The 22,319-nt window shown below is 50.0% G+C and overlaps 1 protein-coding gene across 5 annotated transcripts in view; it reads left to right on the forward strand.

Moving 5' to 3' along the window:
• The window catches only part of DOT1L (DOT1 like histone lysine methyltransferase), a 76,020-nt gene extending 54,684 nt beyond the window's left edge, over window positions 1–21,336 (forward strand). For 2 of the 5 annotated variants that reach the window (XM_081177579.1, XM_081177577.1), the window contains 7 exons: window positions 1,922–2,051; window positions 3,081–3,709; window positions 5,587–5,792; window positions 9,581–9,645; window positions 10,386–11,348; window positions 12,590–13,237; window positions 15,174–21,336. In XM_081177579.1, coding sequence (XP_081033705.1) covers window positions 1,922–2,051; window positions 3,081–3,709; window positions 5,587–5,792; window positions 9,581–9,645; window positions 10,386–11,348; window positions 12,590–13,197 — 2,601 coding nt within the window. In that variant the 3' untranslated portion in view covers window positions 13,198–13,237; window positions 15,174–21,336. The remainder of the gene's footprint in view (window positions 1–1,921; window positions 2,052–3,080; window positions 3,710–5,586; window positions 5,793–9,580; window positions 9,646–10,385; window positions 11,349–12,589; window positions 13,238–15,173) is intronic. The other 3 variants (XM_081177578.1, XM_081177580.1, XM_081177581.1) reach the window with 3 other exon arrangements.
• The last annotated feature ends 983 nt before the right edge of the window (window positions 21,337–22,319 follow it).

A 22,319-nucleotide genomic window follows, 5' to 3' on the forward strand; every position in this document is an offset into this window, starting at 1 on the left:
TACCCCAACCCCCTCCTTAAAAACAAAACAAAACAAAAATGCCACTCTGTTAGTCCTCATGGGTTCCAGAGAGCTGCCTCTGCGTTCTGCTACCTGGCTTCATCCAGAACAGGGGTTCTCCAGCTGTTTGTTGGACTGCAATTCCCATCATCCCTGACCATGGATCCTGCTAGATAGGTTTGATGGGAGTTGTAGTAGTTCAGAAACAGCTGGAGACCCAAGTTTGGGAGACTACAGCTCCCATCATCCCTGACCACTGGTCTTTCTTAGCTAGGGATGATGGGAACTGTAGTCCAACAAGTATGGGAAACCCTGGTCTAGAAAGCAGAACGCAGGGCTTGGAAGTGGAAGAATTCTGATCCTTCTTCTACTGTTAAAACTGGCCAAGCAGCTTTTGGACTAGGTGTCTGGTTTTGCTGCTGTTTTCGTTCCCCTGTCTTCTCTTGGAGAGTGGTTGTTTGAATTTATTTTATTTTTTAAGAAAGGGTCGCAGGCAGGGAACATCTGTGTCCCGTCACCCACCCCTGACATTGTTGGACTTGTAACTCTCCTCGCCGCTGACCGTTGGCCGTGCTGGCTGATGGGAGTTGTGGTCCCTTGGCAGCCAGTCTCCTTCACCCCGATCTAAGAAGCTGAGTTTTCTGCTCTCAGGAGGGGACGCCTCTTCTAAACGGAGGAATTCCCTCCAATGGCAGGAGATTTTATTGTTTATAGCCAATGGCCATGACAATACAATATAAGCACAGATAACACAACTACAGAATGAAAGACATTACATGCACCAGACCATCTACAATGTCCAGAATTTTAACAGCTTTCCTTCTGGTCAGCATCCCTGGGGTTGGCACTTGTGCTATCCAGAAAGGTTGCCCTTAACTTTCTTGACGCTGGTGCGAATGGTGCCACCCTATAACTGATGCGCTTATCAACACGCGCCAACAGCCATTTAATTTTCAAGTCGTCCGGTTGACCTTCTAAGGCAATCTGAAAAGGGAAGATAAATTTAGCTCTGGGTGAATCATACAATGGGCAATATAGAATATAATGTGCAAGATCCTCAACAGGCCCTGATCCACATGTACAGAGGCTGTCCGTCTCCCAGCCAGATATTCAGTAGGCATCGTTTGAAATCTGAGCTGAGTGAAGGCATGTCTAATGAGGAGGGGGGATGCATAATACATGGAGCAATGTGCCCCCCACCTAAGAAGAGTTGGAGGCCGCCCAGAGTGGCTGGTGTGTTGGTGACACACAAACATGGTACCCTCTAGAAAGTGGACCACAACTCCTGTCCTTCCTAACTTTGGCCACACTGCCTGGAGCCGAATGGAGTTGTGCGTCCAACAAACTCCGCAGAGCTGCAGGTTCACCGCCATAGTTTGTACAGTGAAAAGTACCTTGTTAAATTATGGGTGAATGGGTTGATAACAGCTCAGTCGGCGGAAGGTGACGGGTTCAATGGCCGCAGTCTCCGAGGCTTCAGTTGGCAGGAGGGAGCAGTGGGATCACTGCAATCTCCAGAGTTTTGTTTCTTTAAATTTCTTTTGAAATGCAGACCCTACCTATGCTTGGGATACGTGGGGTGTTGCTGTCAGTCAGAGCAGGAGCCACTGAGCTGAACTGGCCCATACTTTGAGGTGAAAGCAGCTCCTTCAATTGGTCTTGATTAGCGGTGTCTCTCCTAACCTCTTTGGACGAGAATTCATGCATGGCAGGGGGCTGGACTAGATGACCCTTGGGGATCCCTTCCAACTCTATGATTCTGTGACTAACGCTCTTTGCGGTCGCTTGCTTGCCTGCCCAGCGGTCCAGCCACTTTTAACAGGAGCATCAGTCTAAAGTCTGTTTCCTTCGCCGAAGCTCAACCAACCCTTCTCTCTCTTTTTTTCCTCTCTCTTTCCCGTTTCCCCCCTCGTCCCTCCAGAGAAGCACCCCCAGCCCCGTCCACCAGATCCGAGACTCCTTTTCGACACTTGAAAAACAATATGGTGCTAGTTCTCATAACGGCATTAGCAGTGCCACCGGTGGAAAGATGCCACCTTTGGCTACCTCAGGTGAGTTGTTCCCCATCTCCCTTCTCAACCCCACCTTCCCCAATGGGGTGGATTTTAGCCCTTCCAGGTGCCTAGGGATGTTAAAGCAGCTGTTTTGGTGCCTGATGAAAATATTCCTGTTTAGACAAGCCTACCCAGATTCTGAGAAAGGTGGGGTGATTTTAATCTCTCTTAGTATTTTTCTCTAAAAATTTTTTTGGTTTATTTAGTTTTCAAATATTTTCATACTTTACCATCAACAATAAGTTTCGTTTATCCATTGGCTCCCGATCACCCCTCCCTGATGTTCTGTGTTAATACTTTGACGCCGCATATTTTACCTCCATATATATCTGCATCCTAAATTATTAGCCTTAACATATTTCTGCCGTTGCTCATATTTCAAATCCTGATTGCGTTTTCATGCAATCGCAATACTGCTTCAGATATTCTACAAAAAGTTTTCCAGTCCTCAAAGAACAATTCCTCGTTTTGATCTCTTAATTTTTGTTGTTAGCTTTGCCATCATTTTAATAAGCCATTCTTCCTTCTTTGAGACCTCATCCTCTTTCCATTTTTGAACATGAAACATTCTTCCTGCTGTCGTTGCATACATAAAGAAATTAGCCAACTTTTGTCTGTGCTTCAAATTTTTATTTTTATTTTAAAAAAACCCACAAAAACAAATGAATATAACATTTTCCAGTTAGCAGTCAATTAACATTGGACTTCCCATTTATCCCTCCATGGTTTCCCCAAATTTTCAAATATTGCTGCATATTACAGTTATTCTGCACCTTATCTTCACCAGAATTTTCTCAAATACTATCTTAACTGCTGTTCTTATTCAGGGCCTACTTGCGTTTCAGCATGTTTACAGCAGTTTTTTTTAAATGATCTACGAATGTTTCCCAGGCCTCCTAAAAGTGTATCTCACCCTGAAATTTAATTTTACCTGCTAAATTTTACCAGTTCGGCATTGTCCAATTCAATTGCAGCTTCCAAGAGATTAAACTAGCTTTTTGGTATATATCTGTTTCAACCTCGCAGGTTTTTCTTACATGTCTGGCTCCATGGCGATGAACGGGGCGTTCCCAAGCAGCCCCGCCCCGCTGAACCCCACCATCGACCACGCGGCCCTGGAGGACGCCTCCAGCTCGGGGAGCCTGTTCAACTCGGTGGCGGGGTCCCGGAGCTCCACCCCACAGCAGCCCTCGTTCCTGGCCATGCCCTCCCGGGCCTCGGCCCAGAGCTCGCCCGCCCACCAGCACTCGGCCAGCCCTAGGCTCAACGGCGCCCCCCAGGGCCTGGCTGGCATCCTGCAGTACGTGGACTCCCAGAAGGCACTGGCCGAGGGCGGCGGCGGCACCAGGGGCGACCCGCAAGGGATGGAGCCAGCCTTCTCCGACCCCGAGAGCGAGGGGAAGAGGAGGTTCATCTTCACCATCTCACCTGCCACCGGGACCGTCAAGCACTGCCCACCCAGCAAGCACAGCGCCCACACGGCGAGCATCCGGGCAGAGTGCGGCCAGGATGGGAAGAAGCGTGGACGGAGGAAGCGCTCCTCCGCAGGGGCACCGGGCACCAACTCCGGTGTGTCGCCCAAGCGCAAACCGCTGCCTGCGGTGGCTGGGCTCTTCGCTCAGCCGTCGGGGTCTCCCCTCAATATCAACTCCATGGTGAGAACCAAGGTGGTTTGCTTGCTTGCTTGCTTGTTTTGGGTGGTTTCAGATGGGGTGATTTATGCAGCCACTAGCCTATGCAAGCCAGAGTCGCCTCCAGGTGATCAGACAGGGAGAGAGCGAGAGCCCTCTGTGGATTGGTGAGATCCCCTCACCTGACAGGTACCCACCTGATCGCATCATTCGGTGGAATCGGCCCTTCTGCGGGCGCCACATAATGCCTGTTCCACCTCTGTAAGAACTCAATTGGTTAGCTCTTTCACTTTGTAACTCCCTGCTTATTGATATCAGGCCTCCAGTTTGCTCGTTTTGGTGCCTGCTAAAAACATTCCTGTTTAGGCAAATCTAGATGCGGGTAGCGCTGTGGGTTAAATCAGAAGGTCGGCAGTTCAAATCCCCGCCACGGGGTGAGCTCCCTGCTCCTGCCAGCCTAGCAGTTCAAAAGCACGTCAAAGTGCAAGTAGATAAATCGGTACCGCTCCGGCGGGAAGGTAAACGGCGTTTCCGTGCGCTGCTCTGGTTCGCCAGAAGCGGCTTAGTCATGCTGGCCACATGACCCGGAATCTGTACGCCGGCTCCCTCGGCCAGTAAAGCGAGATGAGCGCTGCAACCCCAGAGTCGGCCATGACTGGCCCTAATGGTCAGGGGTCCCTTTACCTTTACCCAGATGCTTAGAAAGGTGAGGTCATTTTAATCTCTTTTAGCATCTCAACTTCGCATGTTTTAAAGTAGGGTTGCGATTCTACCCCCCCCCCTTGATTTTTACTGTTCTGTCTTTAGCAAACCGCTTTGAGGTGTTTCTTTTTCTTTTTTCAAATAAGCAGTGCGTAGATTTTACAAAATCAATAATAAATAAATTGTGCAATCCCCTTTCAGTGCGGCCCTTTGCGGTTTGCATTCCTACCTGCAGAAGCCCCATAAATATCAACCTGTAGCCCCTCACAGCTAGTGCAGTTAGGATGCTCTATGAGTCTTTGATCCTATAACAGGGGTGTCAAACTCAAATTCATCGGGGACCGCATCAGCAGTTTGGTGCCGCTAGAGGGCAGACGTTCTCTGGCCTGTAGGCTGCCGCGCATGCGCTGAAGAGGCGGCTTTCTTGTGTCCAAAAGAAAAAAAGCGAGAATAAAAGGTGAAGGCCGGCGGCCGGCGGCGGCTACACGGGCCACATGACGAGGTCTGGCGGGCCGGATTTGGCCCGCAGGCCTTGTGTTTGACACCCGTGTCCTATAATCTTCTCCTTTGCCACAGACAGTGAAATGTTGGTCAGCAGAATATGTCGTCTTTGAAGTAAAGCATTTGTCCTACTCCCCTGGAACAGAGAAGCCGGACAAGCTTTTCTTCAGCCTTCCCTCTCCCTTCCCTTCCCGTTTCTCTTTTTGCTATGCCTAGATAGATAGATAGATAGATAGATAGAATAGACAGACAAAAACCCCCACAAAACCAAAGTTACAAAACATAGGAATGATGCAGAAGCTGCAGTTTCTTTTAATATATGTCTATTCGTTTCTAAGAACATGGTATTTGTTTTCCAAACAAACAGGGAGCAGGCACTGTAGAAAAAAACGAAAGCAACCAAACAGATCGCAAATGCTAAATTTTGTGATTTGGTGGAGTGAAAGTGAGTTTTGTATTTCTGGATCTGATACAGATTTTTGCTGTGTCCCTTAAATGTAAAGCTCTAAGGCCCAGGGGATGGTCACCTATTAACCAATTGGGAAAAGGTCCTTTTTGGCTGCGGTTTGGGGTAGATAAACACTATAAATAGCGAGAAGATAAGAGCGCAAAACCCCCACGAAACATGCCGTAACGTCAGGAGTGCTTCCCTAATCCTTAAATGCTTCTCCTCTTCTCCTTCTGTCTTTCCTCCTCAGGTCAGTAACATTAACCAGCCTTTAGAAATAACAGCCATTTCTTCCCCTGAAAACTCCCTGAAGAACTCTCCTGTTCCCTACCAGGACAGCGACCAGCCCCCCGTGCTGAAAAAGGAGAAGCCCCTGACCCAGAGCAATGGCATCCATTACTCGCCGCTGACTTCTGATGAGGAGCAGGGCTCGGAGGATGACCACAACAGCACCAGGTGAGTGTGGACCTCGCCTTGTAGGGGGGAACACCCCTGCGGGGGCCCTGGTCTTCCGTCGGAAAGACCTCACTGCCGTAGGAAACTGCCTTCAAATGAGTCAAGCCTGTTGGTCTTCCTGGCTCAGTGCTTTAATAATAAAAATAATAATTATTATTATCATCGTCAATTCTGTATCCAGGGCGGCTGTCTCCCAGCTCCATCTGGTACGCAGGCTGAGACCCTACCTGCCCGCAGACTGTCTTGCCAGAGTGGTGCATGCTCTGGTTATCTCCCGCTTGGACAACTGCAATGCGCTCAATGTGGGGCTACCTTTGAAGGTGACCTGCAAACTGCAATTAATCCAGAATGCGGCAGCTAGGCTGGTGACTGGGGGTGGCCGCCGAGACCATATAACACCGGTCTTGAAAGACCTACATTGGCTCTCAGTACATTTCAGAGCACAATTCAAAGTATTGGTGTTGACCTTTAAATCCCTAAATGGCCCAGTATACCTGAAGGAGCGTCTCCACCCCCAGCATTCTGCCCAAATGCTGAGGTCCAGTGCCTAGGGTCTTCTGATGGTTCCCTCACTGCGAGAAACAAAGCTACAGGGAACCAGGCAGAGGGCCTTCTCGGTAGTGGCGCCCACCCTGTGGAATGCCCTCCCACCAGATGTCAAAGAGATAAACAACTACCTGACATTTAGAAGACATCTGAAGGCAGCTCTGTTCAGGGAAGTGTTTAATGTGTGACATTTTAATGTATTTTTTAATCTTTGTTGGAAGTTGCCCAGAGTGGCTGGGGAAATCCAGCCAGATGGGCAGGGTACAAAAAATATCATCATCATCATCATCATTAGAAGAGTGACTAGTGGGGTGCCACAGGGTTCTGTCTTGGGCCCGGTCTTATTCAACATCTTTATCAACGACTTGGATGATGGACTCAAGGGCATCCTGATCAAATTTACAGATGACACCAAACTGGGAGGGGTGGCTAACACCCCAGAGGACAGGATCACACTTCAAAACGACCTTGACAGATTAGAGAACTGGGCCAAAACAAACAAGATGAATTTTAACAGGGAGAAATGTAAAGTATTGCATTTGGGCAAAAAAAAATGAGAGGCACAAATACAAGATGGGTGACACCTGGCTTGAGAGCAGTACATGTGAAAAGGATCTAGGAGTCTTGGTTGACCACAGACTTGACATGAGTGTGACACGGCAGCTAAAAAAGCCAATGCAATTCTGGGCTGCATCAATAGGAGTATAGCATCTAGATCAAGGGAAGTAATAGTGCCACTGTATTCTGCTCTGGTCAGACCTCACCTGGAGTACTGTGTCCAGTTCTGGGCACCACAGTTCAAGAAGGACACTGACAAACTGGAACGTGTCCAGAGGAGGGCAACCAAAATGGTCAAAGGCCTGGAAACGATGCCTTATGAGGAACGGCTAAGGGAGCTGGGCATGTTTAGCCTGGAGAAGAGGAGGTTAAGGGGTGATATGATAGCCATGTTCAAATATATAAAAGGATGTCACATAGAGGAGGGAGGAAGGTTGTTTTCTGCTGCTCCAGAGAAGCGGACACGGAGCAATGGATCCAAACTACAAGAAAGAAGATTCCACCTAAACATTAGGAAGAACTTCCTGACAGTAAGAGCTGTTTGACAGTGGAATTTGCTGCCAAGGAGTGTGGTGGAGTCTCCTCCTTTGGAGCTCTTTAAGCAGAGGCTTGACAACCATATGTCAGGAGTGCTCTGATGGTGTTTCCTGCTTGGCAGGGGGTTGGACTCGATGGCCCTTGTGGTCTCTTCCAACTCTAGGATTCTATGATCATCATCATCATATACCCTTCCCATCTGGCTGGGTTTTCCCAAGCCTACACTAGCCATCAGTTGCTGTCCAGGATTTTGGGAAGGGAGTCTGGAGGTGCCAGGGTTTGGATCCTACAACCAAGAAGCAGGGGGTTGGTTCATTGTGTCCTCTCTCTTCTGTGTTCCAAAGCTATCGAGTGACTGTCTGATCTGCCTTGTTGGTGGCTTTTTCTTTCCCCCGTTTTGTCCTCAAGGCTTACATGGCAGGCGTGGATTTTTAACAGCCTAAATGAAAGGCTGTCGACCTCTGGCGATCTGCCAGCTCTGTTCAGGTGGTCCACAGCATGTCCCTGTTAAAAATGCATATTTATTTTTCAATTCTACTTTAATTGCTGCTTTTGTTTAATCATAATCATCATAATATTTATACCCACCTATCTGGCCTGGGTTTCCCCAGCCACTCTCGGTGGTTTCCAGTACATATGAAAACATAATACAACGTCAAACATTAAAAATTTCCCAGTATAACAATTTATAACAATAAAGACTTGCACACTTCAGGAACTCAATACCTTAAGCTTCTCCCCGTATGAACTGATCCAGACCCTGCGTGTCCCCTCCCAGAGGGGTTTGGAGGGTGGCAACAAGAGAGCGGGACCCTTTCGGTGGTGGCTCCCCGATTGTGGGATGCTCTCCCCAGAGAGATTTGCCTGTTGCCATCACTACATGCCTTTAGGTGCCAGGCAGAAACATTCCTCTTTACCCAGGCCTATGCCTATTAAATAATCTGTGGCCTATGAAAGTGTGGGGGAGAGGACTGTTATTATAATGACTATTTTACTATTAGGCTGTCTGTCAGTATAATATGCTTTCTGTTATGTTTTTATCATTGATAAATGATATTTATCACATTTACCACATTCTATAATGTGTTTTTAATGTTATACAGCACCCTGGGATCTTTTGATAAAGGGTGGTGTATAAATTGAATAAATAATAATAAAAATAATAAATAAATAATGATGAGTACGGTGGTGGTGGTGATAAATTGTTCCCCAACTCTTCACACTAAAGTTCCAGGGAGGCTTACATAAATCAAAACACGTTAAAATCGATCTTGAACAACTTATGATCCCAGAAATGATTCAGGTTCTAGGACAGGCATAGGCAAACTCAGCCCTCCAGATGTTTTGAGACTACAATTCCCATCATCCCTGACCATTGGTTCTGTTAGCTAGGGATGATGGGAGTTGTAGTCCCAAAACATCTGGAGGGCTGAGTTTGCCTATGCCTGTTCTAGAAATACGGAGCTCAGGTGTTAAAGGCCGAGCTGCAGCAGTGAGTGCATTCTCAGCATTTGTCCAAAGCTGTACAGTGGTACCTCGCAAGACGAATGCCTCGCAAGACGAAAGGGTTTGAGGTTTTTTGAGCTGCTTCGCAAGACGATTTTCCCTATGGGCTTGCTTCGCAAGACGAAAACGTCTTGCAAGTTTGTTTCCTTTTTCTTAAAACTGTTAATACAGTTGCGACTTGACTTCGAGGAGCAACTCATAGCACGCGGTGTGGTAGCCTTTTTTGAGGTTTTTGAAGACTTTGGTGATTTTTGAAGCTTTTCCGAAACTGTGCTTCGCAAGACGAAAAATCCGCAAGACGAAAAAACTCGCAGAACAAATTAATTTCGTCTTGTGAGGCACCACTGTATAGCAAAAGTGCCAGACGTGCCTCTGGAAATACAATAAAAAAAACATCTAGCAGAGGGTATTTTAATTGTCAGGACAGGCAGAAGAATCACGTAAGCCTGGGATTCCCTAACCACTAGGGATGACGGGAGTTGTAGCCCCAAAACAGTTGGAGACCCAAGTTTGGGAAACCCTAATGTAAGCGTTCTACTAAAACCGCAAGCAGTTTTCTCGTGACCCATGGGGTGGGGAGATTTTTGGGAGCCCCTGGCTTAAGGTAAACGGCTTTTCTTTTCTTCATTCTCCCTTCCTAGAATCGAGAGAAAAATCGCGACGATATCACTGGAAAGCAAATCTCCGCAGAAGCCGATGGAGAACAGTAAGTGTAGAGGCCGCTGGTGTGGGTCAGGGGGGAAAGCTGTTTGGGACTGCCTGCTTAGGGTGGTGCTGGGTGTTCACAACAGGTGCATGTAAAATAAGTGCAGTTCCATACGGATTAGGTAACTGCGCACAAAAGCTGTCTTCACCTACAAAAAGAATATTAGCTATGTTTGATTGTCAAATGCCGTTCTAGATTCACCAGGCTGGTCTTGAAAATGGTGCTTATTCTGTATATAATGAAGGAATGTCAAGGCATATCGAAAGTGTTGGGAGGTTCTGCTTCCAGGGAGCCAGTGTGGTGTAGTGGTTAAGAGCGGTTGTCTCGTAATCTGGTGAACCGGGTTCGATTCCCTGCTCCTCCAGCTGCAGCTGCTGGGTGACCTTGGGCCAGTCACCCTTCTCTGAAGTCTCTCAGCCCCACTCACCTCACAGAGTGTTTGTTGTGGGGGAGGAAGGGAAAGGAGAATGTTAGCCGCTTTGAGACTCCTTAGGGTAGTGATAAAGCGGGATATCAAATCCAAACTCTTCTTCTTCTTCCTTGGTTGCTATTTGGTGCTGACGGTGCTCTCTTTTGCTCCCCATCCGTCTCTTCTCCTATTGCCTCTCTCACTCCTGCTCCACTTGTCTGTCTGCGTCTCTTTGCCCCTTCCTCGCCCCATCCGCCTCTCTCTCTCTCGCCTTCTCCTTGTGTGTGTCTCTCTCTCACACACATTCCTCCCCTGCCTCCCCAAATCCCAGGCATGAGCTTAGCCGGGAGGAAGCAGGCCAGCGAAAACATGAACAGCAGCAAGTGGAAGTCGACCTTCTCTCCCATTTCCGACATCAACCTGACCAAAGCAGTGGACAGTCCTCTGCAGGCCCCGTCGCTGAGCCAGAACTCCCTTTTCGCCTTCCGACCGCCCTCCGAGGACGGCTCGGGGGGCGACAGTAAGGTCTCGGCCCACCCAAGGAAGCACGGGGCCTCGGCCGCCCTCGACGGACTTGGCCAGACCATGAATGGATTTGCTTACAACAGCGGGCTTCCGGCCGACCTCGGTTTACATAGCTTTATTGACGGTGCTCCTCTCCCGCACAAGGCCGCTGCGGACGTGGCTGCGGCGCTGGCGGGCAGCTCGCCCCTGAGCTTCCTGGCGCAGCGCAGCAAGGAGGGCGGCGGGGTCTCCGAGACGAACCCCTTCCTGAGCAAAAGGCAGCTGGAGAGCCTGGGAGCCCTGGCCAAAGGGGAAGACTCCAACTGGCCCAGCGGCCTCAAGGGCAAAGACCCCGGCGAGCTGAGCGCCCGCCTGGGAGCCGCTTTGGACAAGTCCTCGGTGCTACACGGCAGCAAGGCCGGGAAGGGCAGGGAAAGGGAGGCCGTCGAGCTGAAGAACGGCCACAACCTCTTCATCGCTGCCGCCACCGCCACCCCACCTGGCGGCTTGCTCAACGGCAAAGGCCTGTCTGTGGCCCCCACGGGCAGCTCTCCTTCCTCTGTGCCCACCTCCTCCTCCTCCATGGTGGCCCACCCGTTCTTGAACTCGCTAACCACTGGCTCGCAGTTCCCCCTGGGCCCTATGGTGACGAACTCTTCGGTACTGCAGTCCCTGTTCAGCTCCATGCCAGCCGCCAGTCTGGTTCACGTCTCGTCGGCTGCCACCCGACTGACCAACTCTCACACGATGGGCAGCTTCTCCCCTGGGGTGACAGGTGGAACAGTTGGAGGTAAGGCGGAGCTTCGGGGTTCTTCCCTCCGTGGGGGCACAGCTGAGAAGGGGGGGGGCAGGGACAGCCTTTTTCGCACCCTCTCTGCAACCCCACTCCACAGTTAGGTGGGTTTTATTTCTTTATGCGTCTTTATTGAAGTTATATACTGCCCTTCATCAGGACACCCCAGGGCAGTTCATAGAGTAAAATACAAGACAAAACACCAGTAAATAATTAAAGCAAAACAGCAAAACACTACTCCCCTTCTCACAGATACATTTCAAAGGCTGCAGGGTATTTATCAGCCCAAGGACTGGTTGAAGAGGAATGTTTTTGCCCGGTGCCTAAAAGTATTTAATGAAGGCACCAGGCAAACCTCCCTGGGGAGAGCATTCCACAAGCGGGGAGCCACTGCAGAAAAGGCCCTGTTCTCGTGTTGCTAACCTCTAGACCTTTCGTGGGACTGGCACCCAAAGAAGGGTCTTGGAGGCTCTCAGGGTCCGGGTATGTTCACATGGAGAGAGGCGATCCTTGAGATATTGCGGTCCTGAGCCGTTTAAGGCTTTATAGGTCGAAACCAGGTTTTCAAGCGCTCTTTTCTGGGAGATCCCCCACTCCACTTGTTCTGAGCTGTGTTCCACAAAGAAGGGGGGGGAGGGGCTGGGAATACACAGACCATCCTTGGCCTACCTGGTGCCTTCCCCAAATGTTGCCTGGTGTCTTCCCCCAGCCAGCAAGGGGAACCAAGGAGGAAACATGCCAGTTCCCCACAAACATGCGTGCCTGAAGGTCTCCTCCTCCTAAGAGCCTCTCTTTTTGGGAGAAGTCGTGTTTCCGGGGCAGAGTGGCTGCAGCAGCAGCAGTAGCTTCCTTGAGACTAGCTTGCTGTCGCCAAAAAGAGGGCCTTAGAAATGGGTGCGCTGTTGGGTCTCTGAGTTCAGCCAAAGTCCCTTCCCCCTGGCGCATGAAAGGAGACAGGTAAGTGAGCAAGCCTCTACCCCCCCCCCCGCTCAGCTTCTACACCATCGCTGCTCATCGCTTGCCGCTGCGGCTGTCGTTCATTTTCTCCATGCTGCGCATTTGTCTGTCAGGCTGCGGCTGCTGCGATCTTTTTTAAGTTTGCTTGCTTGCTTTAAAAAAAATAGTTTATTTTCCCCCCGGTTGTGTTGCGTCACATTGTCGTTGTTGTTTTTGCTTCTCTCGCTGTGAGCCGTGCCAAAGTTCTGCCTGCTGAGTCTGTTTCTTTCTCCTGTTTGCAGGTATTTTTAACCATGTGGTGCCTTCTGCCTCCTCCTCCTCCTCCTCTGCTCCCTCGCCTTCCCTTCCGTCTTTCTCCTCCTCTTCCTCCTCCCTCCACTTTGGCAGCAGCGCTGTCTCCAGCTGCGCCGCCGCCGTTCTGAGCCTGAACCCTCTGCAGGTGGCTCCTGCCTCCCCATCGTTCCACTCGCCCCCGGCCCCGTCCGGCGAGACGCAGCACCTCGCGCGAACCCCGGCGCACCCATCCCGGCGCACCCCGCCTCCCAACGTCTCCTTGCCTCCGCCCCCTCCCCTCCTCGCCTCCAGCAGCGACTCCGTCCTCCTGCAGGCCTTCTCCTCCCTTCCGGGCTCCGAGGCTTTTTTGCCGCCCCCGTCCTCCTCTTCCCCCGCTAACTCCGCTTTGTCTATTAAGCTAGCTTCTCTCCAGCACAAATCCTCCCGCCCTTCCTTCACTGTCCACCACCCGCCTCTGCCCCGCTTGGCGCTAGCCCAGGCCGCGCCCGGGATCCCGCAGCCCAGCGCCGCTGCCTCCGCTGCGCCCGCTATGTGGGTCACGCTCGGCCTGCAGTCTCCTTACGCTTCGCACCTCCCCGGGGTTAAGCCGCGGTAATGGGCTCGGCTTGACCCTTTAAGCGTTCGTGCCCTGTAAGGTAAGGCTGGCCGGGAGGGGCGGGTGGGGTGGGGCAGGCAGCTTCTTCGGAGGCATGGAGCCACATGTCTGCCCTTGCGGCCGTGTGTAAGCTTTGTCCTCTTGCAAGGTGGTTGTGTGGTGGGTGGCGGCTAATGGATTGAGGTTGAATCTGGGAGAAAGGGGTCGGGCAGCTGTGGGGGAATCCCTGGTCCTGAATGGGGTAACTGTGACCCTGAAGGACCAGGCGCACAGCCTGGGGGTCATTTTGGACTCACCGCTGTCCATGGAGGCACAGGTCAATCCTGCGTCCAGACAGGGTGGCTGTCTACCAGCTCCATCTGAGACCCTCCCTTCCTGCGCCCTGTCTTGCCAGAGTGGAACATGCCCTGCTTGGACTACTGCCATGCGCTCTCCGTGGGGCTACCTTTGAGGGTGACTCGGAAAATAAAGAATGTGGCAGCTAGACTGGTAACTGGTACCATATAACACCGGTCCTGCAAGACCTACATTGGCTCCCAGTACGTTTCCAAGAACAATCCAAAGTGTTGGTGCTGACCTTTAAAGCCCTAAACGGCCTCGGTCCAGTATACCTGAAGGAGCGTCTCCACCCCCATTGTTCAGCCCAGACACTGAGGTCCAGCTCCGAGGGCCTTCTGGCGGTTCCCTTACTGCGAGAAGTGAGGTTGCAGGGAACCAGGCAGAGAGCCTTCTTGGTAACATTTGGAAGACAGGCAGCCCTGTATCGGGAGGTTTTTAATGTTTGATTTACTGTGTTTTGATTTGATGGAAGCTGCCCAGAGTGGCTGGGGTGACCTGATCAGATGGGCAGTATATAAATAATGTTGTTGTTGTTCCTGGTTGATCTCACGGCCCTTTTCACTACCTTCCTTGGGGGGGGGGGGGTAGTCAGCAGTGCAGCTTCTGCCCTCGCATGCAGAATGGCGTCTCCGAACAGGGCTGGGAGAGGCTCCTGTTCTGGAGAGCTGCAGCTGCCAGCCAGTGCAGACATTTCTGAGCTGGTTGGACCAGTGGCCTCACTCATCACAAAGCAGTTTCCTGACTAAATTGTTATTACCAGGCAGATGGCATCATGCCTGGACCTGAAAAATTAATAACTGGCGATGACTTGCAATAACTGTAACCCGAGTTTTGAGGGTCGAGGAAGAGAGGCCTTGTTTGCCCACAGAGAAATAAAACTCCTCCTTATCATCATTCTTGTATTCATATCCCACCTTTTTCTCCCAAGGGCTCAAGGTGTGGTGTACCTGGTTATTCCCAGGGCATTTTCTTCAGCTGGAACTCGCCAGAACTCTTGTTCCAGCAGTTCTCGGGGGGGGGGGGGCATCCTTGCCATTATGAGAGAACAAGGAAGGCGTTCATGGCACCTCTTTTTCTAGGATGTTGTTGAACTACAACTCCCATCACCCCTAGCTAGCAAGGCCAGAGCTCAGGGATGATGGGAGTTGTAGTCCAACAACATCTGGGGACCCACAGGTTGAGAACCGCTGGGTTAGGCTGAGAGAAGTCCGTGAGCTGCTCCCAAGGCTCACCCAGTGAATGCCGTGGTGGCCGAGAGGGGGATTTGAACTCTGGGCTCTCCCACGCCCAGTCTGATGCTCCAACCCAGTGTTTCCCAAACTGGGGTCTCCGGCTGCTTTTGGACTACAACTCCCATCATCCCTAGCTTGCAAGGCCAGTGGTCAGGGATGATGGGATTTGTAGTCCGAAAACAGCCGGAGACCCAAGTTTGGGAAACAGCACTATGCCACACTGGCTCTGTCTTGCAGGTCAAGCGAGGTAAGAATTCTGAGGGCCAGGTAGTGGCTCTGGAGGGCCGCACTGGGTCAAACCTCCCCAGCCCTGCCCGCGCCATCCTTGATTTCCTGGTTTTGTGAACGGTCCATAATCCGCTGGCTTAAAGTGTGCTTCTCCTCTCCCCTCCCCTGTTCCCACAGGTAACTAAGGACCTTCTACCTCAACCCCCCACGTGACCTATGCAAGGCCAGCCTGGACCAACGCCTCTCCACTTCCACTTGAAGGTGCTGCCCTCAACCGCTGTAGAGAGGGGCTTCTGCTCCTCCACTCCCCTTCCTCCCCATCTCTCTTTACTACTGGACACACGCAGGAAAACCAGACGAGGAAAGAGACAGGCAAACGGAACGGAACCCTTGAGTCCTAAGCCTAAAAGCCGGAAGAAAATGCTACTGTGAAATCTTAAGTGTATGTGTGTGTATGTCTATATATATATATATATGTATATTATATAATATAATATATATATGTATATGTATATCTCTCTCTTTCTAGATATATTCAAACTGCAGAAGGCGACAACGGCCTCCGATTTGTATTGTTGATATAGTTTAGATATTTATATATTTTTTAAAGTTTGAGAACACGTGTTTTCACAAAAGGCACCCCCCCCCCGCTCTTGTGTGTGTGTTCGTTCCACGCAAAGTCTTGGAACCGGAAAAAAAACACACCGGGGAAGGGGGGGGGGGAGAAGAGGAGGAGGAGGACTTTTAACAAACGAAATACTGCTAATAACAAAAGGACTGGCCAACACAAGCGGAGACACATCCAAAAGGTTCTCTTGGTGCTATCCATGCCCGACAGACGTGTGCCTCTCTGGGCTGAGCTCCCCCGTGGTGCTTTTGTTTTTGTGTTTTTTTGCGGGGCGCAGAGGCCTGGTTGTTTGCGTGTTGGGGGGGTGACCAATACCAAGCCACGTTCATATATAGAGCGAGTCTGACTCTTCTTAATTTATTCCACCCGCTCCCACCAGATGTCTGGTCCATGTCATCGTCCGTGTCTCTTCCGCTCTGTAGTGAAGCCAGGGAAATGAGGAATCCGGGGCTTTTCCTTCTCAGAGCTAGCCCCTTAAAAGCAACCTTAGTTGGCCATTGGGCAGTAGCTGGCGTTGGGCAGGGGCCAGGGATGAACGGAGGCAGTCGTGTTGCATGGGCGTCCGGCTTTCTGCCTCCCCCCATCTGACCACCGATGTCGCTTATTTGAAGGTGGGGCCATCGCACTCCCTTCCCAGCTTCCCAGCAGAATTCAGATATGGTGCTCGTGGGGGGATGAAACATAGCCTCTCCCGCCTCAGAAACCGACACCCCCAGGTGCGTTTCCGAAGCGAGGGGAAGGGGGTTCCTCTGCCTTAACTGTGAAATCCAAAAGGGTCGTGTTCAGAGTTCAAGGTGGGGTGGGGTGGGGTGGGGACCCTGACCCACTGGCTTCTGGGGTGGGTGGCGATGAAAGCAACCCCTCCCTTCCCGGCGGAATGGCTCCCCCCAGGCAGCCAAGCACTGGCAGGCATTTTCTCACGCCAAGGGCAGCTTCACCTGTATTTTGGGACTCCGCCTCAGGCTTGGGCACCTTTCTTGCCCGGGTCCAGGCTTTGTAGTCTTCTAGGTTTCCTTTAAAACAAAAAACCATTGCTTACAATTTTCTAATCATGCCCTCGGTGAGGATCTCTCCCAGTTTGTCCTCTCCTCGGAGGCAGCAGATTGGGTCCCCGGCTGTCTGGCTCGTTGCTTTGTTCCTTGGAAGAATCAAGGATGCTCCTCATCCTTGCCCGGTGCTCTTCCCTTCCTGTTTGTGTCCGTCTCCCGCTCTTGGAATGTTCCCCCAGGGATGATTTGTTTTGGGAGGCAGTGGCCACGCAAAGGCATCCCCCTGGTGGCGTTGGCCAGGCTGCTTGCACTGGAAAACTTGAGAAAGCAGGCCGCCCAGTTCTGCGCTGGGCCTGCTGCCAACTTTGTTTCTTGGGGTTCTGTCATCCTTTTCGTGTGTTGTCGGCGGCAAGATTTTTGATACTTGATCAAGACCCGCGGCTTTGTACGTTCCGTCAAAGACATGTCCGCTCACTGCTTCTGTCCTTGTTGTTTCTCAGTGGGTCGTGTTTTAAAAATGTGATTTCACACCCCTGCATCAGAGATAAAAAAACCACACACACACGTGCATACTGCAATCAAACTTAACTTTTTTTGTATCTCGCCTGACAACACTGGTGCTTTGCTGATTTTTTTTATAACAATAAATTGTGACTTGGGTGATCAGTGCATAGGAATAATTCTTACGTTTTTTTTTAAAGGCACACAGCTTTCTGGGAATGGTGAGATGTGCGGGGGGGGGGAATATATCTGTTTAAAAACACATACACACTCGTATGGTTTCTGCTAATTTTTTTATCAGGTTGTGTCCATAGTGTAATTGGAAGTGGGAGACAAATAGCAGTTTTGTTTCCTCAGGTGTGCCTAGAATCAGGGAGAAAATGGCAAGGGTATGAGAATATGAAAGTCTGTGATGATCGCAGCAGAGGGTATCATTCTTGCTCCCCTCAATACCACAGCGGTCCCTAAAGTCTCACGTTTGCCTTCCTTACTTCCAAGATCCACCTTGTGGCTTTTATAAGATAGTCTCTTGCTGTTGCTTTTCCCTGAATCTGTCTATCTTGCGCTCTCTCTCTCCCCTTTGCTAAGGTCTTGGAGCAAACAGCTGACTTCTCATAAAGACTTTTCACCATTCTGCTTATTTTTCCTTGCCCCTGTTGGACTGCTCAGCATCGGCAGAGAACCGAAACCTCCCCGTTTCCAGGTTTCTTAAAACTCTCATTGCAAGCCAAATGAATTCCTTTTGGCTCCGGTTCCCCCGCCCCAGAAGGAACAGGGAGGATGCGGCTCATTACTCTGGCAACCCTTTTTTCCCTTCCGCTGCGCAGGACCAGCACGGAAATAACCCTCTAATAAATGTGGACTGGCTGCCAAAACCCTTTATCTTGCTTGGATAAATCTCCGCTGCCTTCTGTCGCACCACTGGCCAGGTTTCCAGCAGCTTCTCTTTCTTGCCCTCCTTCCACACTCTGGTATCTTTCCCCTGCAGGCCCACGATGCCTGCAAATTTCCATTTTGGGGGAAAGTGTGGATACAGTTTGTGCTTTCTTTCCCTTCCCTTGACTTTAGTCTTAGCTTGCTTTTCTTTTAAAAAAAAAAATCCCACTTGAAGGCCTAGTTCTTACAAGTCTTCTCCAGTCAGCTGCAAATTTTTTCCTAGGTCTGAAACTAAAACGGATTTCTGCTTGTTCACCTCTTCACCTTCCGCCCTGTGTTAAATTCGTAGGGTGCGAATTTCTCATACCTTACGCGGGAAGCATGACTTGCTGCGCTTGAGTGGAACTCTCTCCAGCAACCGCTTTCTCTCTCCCCCTTAAAAAAAAATCCTCCATCTCCCCTCAGCCCGTCTTCTCATCTTCAGTACTCTTGAGGTCGCAAGTGTGTGTTTCATGCGTTGATCTTCCGTTGGGAATATAGTCTTTAAAATGCCGGATGGGCCCCTATCCATAGCAGTGTTGAGCCAAGCAGGCCATAGGGCAGTGGGCCCTTCTCCTCTGACCAGCCCAGGGTTTTGATTTTATAAAAGCACAGGAGAGCTGGCCAAAGATACAAGGACCAAGCTGCCTGTTTTCAACTAACCAGGCGGTTCAGACTTGGGGCAGTAGGTCCTGGGTCCAAATCCGAAGCCTGCCTTACCCGACCCCTCGAGGACTCAGCTAGGTTTCTTGCTGGTGCTGTCTTGTTTGCAAGAACTCCACGCCGAAACACAAATCCACTTGGTGATCCATTCGGCCGCTGGGGCGGGACGCCCCGACTCCGGAAAGATCACCCCCAAAGGTCAATTGTCATATTTGCCCTGCTGCTTCTGGTACAGAGATGGAATCTCAGGGGCTTCCCTGTCGACAACCCCCCAGGGCCGTGCATTGAAATCGAAACCCACACCACTTTGTCTTGGGAGAAGCTTGTTGTAGTGAGCTGTTGGGACCTCCCCTGCCTTGTTTTAATTTATTTATTTTTTCTGAGTGGGATTTGCTGCTGCTGCTTCTTCCCTTCATTGGTGCTAGATGCAAAACAAAATCCTAAGGTGCTTAGCTGGGTTCTTTTTTACCACCCCCCGAGGGGGGGCATTCCTTTCACCCAGCCGACCTGGCGACAACAGGCCACAAGGAAAGGAGGAAGGCTGGGTATTCTATTTTATTCTTTGCCAGTAAAACCTGCTTTAAGATGCTTTACTTTGTCCGCAAGCACACAGAGATTATGTTAAGTTGTGTAGAGGGAACTCGTCTTCTAACGTATTAGTTAGTATTAGTATTAGTTCAGCAGCAAAACTCTTTAAAGGCTTGACCCTGTTTCTGGTGCAGAACATGGTGCTATTTGGGTGTGTGTTGAGTTTCCCTAAGCCATCAGGGCTCCACCTTATCTGAGGTTATCCTAGACCAGCCTCTGCCATTTTGGGGGCCCTCCCTCGGCAGTCCAAAGAAATCTTGGAGGGGCCTCACAATGGCAAACAGACTCTGCAGACCACAGGACGATGTCCTCATTTTCACGGCTAACCTCTTCCATTCCATTTCCAAACACAACCTTTCTCCTAAACCGCTGGGCATGAGAACTCGTAGAGGTCTAGCGTGCTTGGCTTTGAAATCTTAAGAGCGATGCCTGCGGCATGAATATGGACAGCACCCTTTTTTTGCGGGGAGTGCACACCCTCGCAGAATCTGAAACACACGCAGATCCTGTGCTTTTCTGCTTCTCTCTCCCCCCCCCCCGCAAACCCCTTCTTTGCAACTTGGATAAAGTGGTGAAGAAACTTTGGGATTGGTTGCGAAGGACGGTGTGTCCTCGCAAATTGGGTTTGGTTTGAGATGGTGCGCGTACTCTTTGTGAAAGCGTGCGGGTCATTGCAACAGCGGTGGTGGGATTTGTTTGCACCCAGTGGAGTCGCTTGGTTTTTAAAAGTTGTAGAATTGCTTCAGAATCAGGGCAGGGCGGGGGGCTTCTGGGGTTGGGTGCTAACGGTGCTTCCCCCCCACCCCTCCCAGAAACAGACCCACGGGGGGGGGGAGTAACCTTTCGCAGGGTAAAAACTACTTTCTGACCAGTCTAACAGACACACTGTAGTAGATGCAGTCCATTAAGCAGGCTGCCACAATCTCCTGTGAAGTCTGAAATCAGCCTTGCCGGGTATCTTAATATCCAGCAAGAACTTCCATAGAAACGCGCTTGCTTGTCTGTGTTTAACTAGCATAGGAATTTGTGGTACTCTGAAAGAAAGGTGGGTGCCGGGGAGTCGACAGCAAGCATCCCATTTGCAAAATATCTTTTGTCTCGGTTGCAAGAGGCTGTTTTTGCAAATTGGTTCAAAACAGGTCTTCCTCCCTGCAGGTATTGGCTGGACACCTGCTCAGCTCTTCATAATTTTGGATTTCCTCACCCACATGCACATTGGAACCTTAAAAAACAACACCTTAGCCCCCCCCCCTTTTCTAGCCTTGATGGGATGGAGATCTGTTGAAAAGAAAAAAATAGGAAGGAGAAATGTGGGGCAGACCAGCTCCTTCTTTCAGCGCTTTGCGTTTTTTGAGCCTTTTGAGAAACGTGCTTTGCAGAAACAGCCCTTGGGGGGGGGGGCTGGTTAAGGAATTATCTGGTTCTTCCCCCCCCCCCACAACGAACTGAGGCTTTGCCTTGCCGAAACAGGGAGTTTGGGTGTTGGCGGGGGGGGGGGGGCGGTATTCAGTCAGTGATGGAAATTGCTGTTGCTCAGGAATTAAATCTGTAAAATGTAAAATAAAAGGAATCCGTTTGTAAATGGATTGAAGGGAGTACCCATATTCTTAGAGATGGGATGTTCTTTCCCAGCAACTAGGAACTTGATTTGTATACATTAGCCCATGAAAATGAATTCTATTTAAATTTCAGTCTTTCATCCAATGTACCTTGGGGTTTGTTTGTTTGTTTGTTTTTGGCTTTGTTTTTGAGACTTTGCTCCATGAAATCTCGACCTGTCATTCTTCCATAGATCCATATGAACTACTTCTGGCGTTGTGTATATATGTATGTAATAATCTTTTATCTATATATTTCAGCCCCTTCCATTCCTTCCGATTCTCTGCACTGCAAAAAAAAAAGTTTTATCTTTCTGTTCTAACCTCCACTTCAGATCTCCCCCCGCACTTCACCCTGATTTGTAATTGAAAAAAAGAAAATGGCTTTGAAGTTTGTCTTTATATTAAAAAAATGTATGTATTTTAATACACTGTATACCCTTGTGGTGGTGCTTCTATCCTTTCTGAAGTTGTCTGGTTTCTTTTGCAAGAGATGTCCAGGTTTCACAGCCAGAGAGGCCTGCGTTCCCTCCTGGAACCACATGCCAGAGGTCAGCTGAGCGATAAATGCAGTTTTCACCTTTGTAGAATCATAGAACTGTAGTGTTGGAAGGGAACCCCCGGCAACGCAGGAATCTCAACTAAATCATCGGCGGCAGGTGGCCACCCAACATGTGCTTCAAGGCCTGCAAGGAAGGAGAGTCTACCAGCTCCCGAGGGAGACCATTCCACTGTTGAACAGCTCTTACTGTCAGAAAGTTTTTAAAATCTCTTTTCATGTCACTTGAAGCCATTTGTTCAAGTCCTACCCTCCCAAGCAGGAGAAAACAAGGTTGCTCCATGTGACAGCCTTTGAGATAATAGGAAAATTGAAATTGAATTGAAATTGAAATACTTTATTGTCACTTGTACAACTTGTATGCAGTGAGATTACACGAGCACCCGCCACTCAGCTCTCTAAGTCTTAATTCCTCTCATTTACTGACGCACACCCACCAAACCCGAAAGCCAGTTGCCCTGTTGTGATCTTTTCATTCAGCAGCCTAACAGCCCATGGACAGGAGATCAAGAAAGTGCCGGCCAGGGTGTGAATCATCCCTGAGAATTTTCCTCACTCTCCTGAGGCAACGTTCTTCCATGATGTCATCCAGTGGATTCACAGGACAGCCCATAATACCTTGTGCTGTATTCACCACCCTCTGTAGGCACTTCCTATCAGTTGATGTCAAACCAGCATACCACACCGTGATGCAGTATGAAAGGACACTTTCTATTGTAGAAGGAGATCATCATGGCTATCCTATGTCCTCTCAGTCTCCTCTTTTCCAGCTCCTTCAACCATTCCTCATCAGGTCTGTTTTCCTGACCCTTGATTATCTTGGTCTCCCTCCTCTGCACACCTTCCAGCTTGTCAACATTCTTCCTAAATTGTGGTGCCCAG

Source organism: Podarcis bocagei, assembly GCF_964188305.1.
Source record: "Podarcis bocagei genome assembly, chromosome: 18".
In the NCBI taxonomy this organism is placed as follows: Eukaryota; Metazoa; Chordata; class Lepidosauria; order Squamata; family Lacertidae; genus Podarcis; species Podarcis bocagei.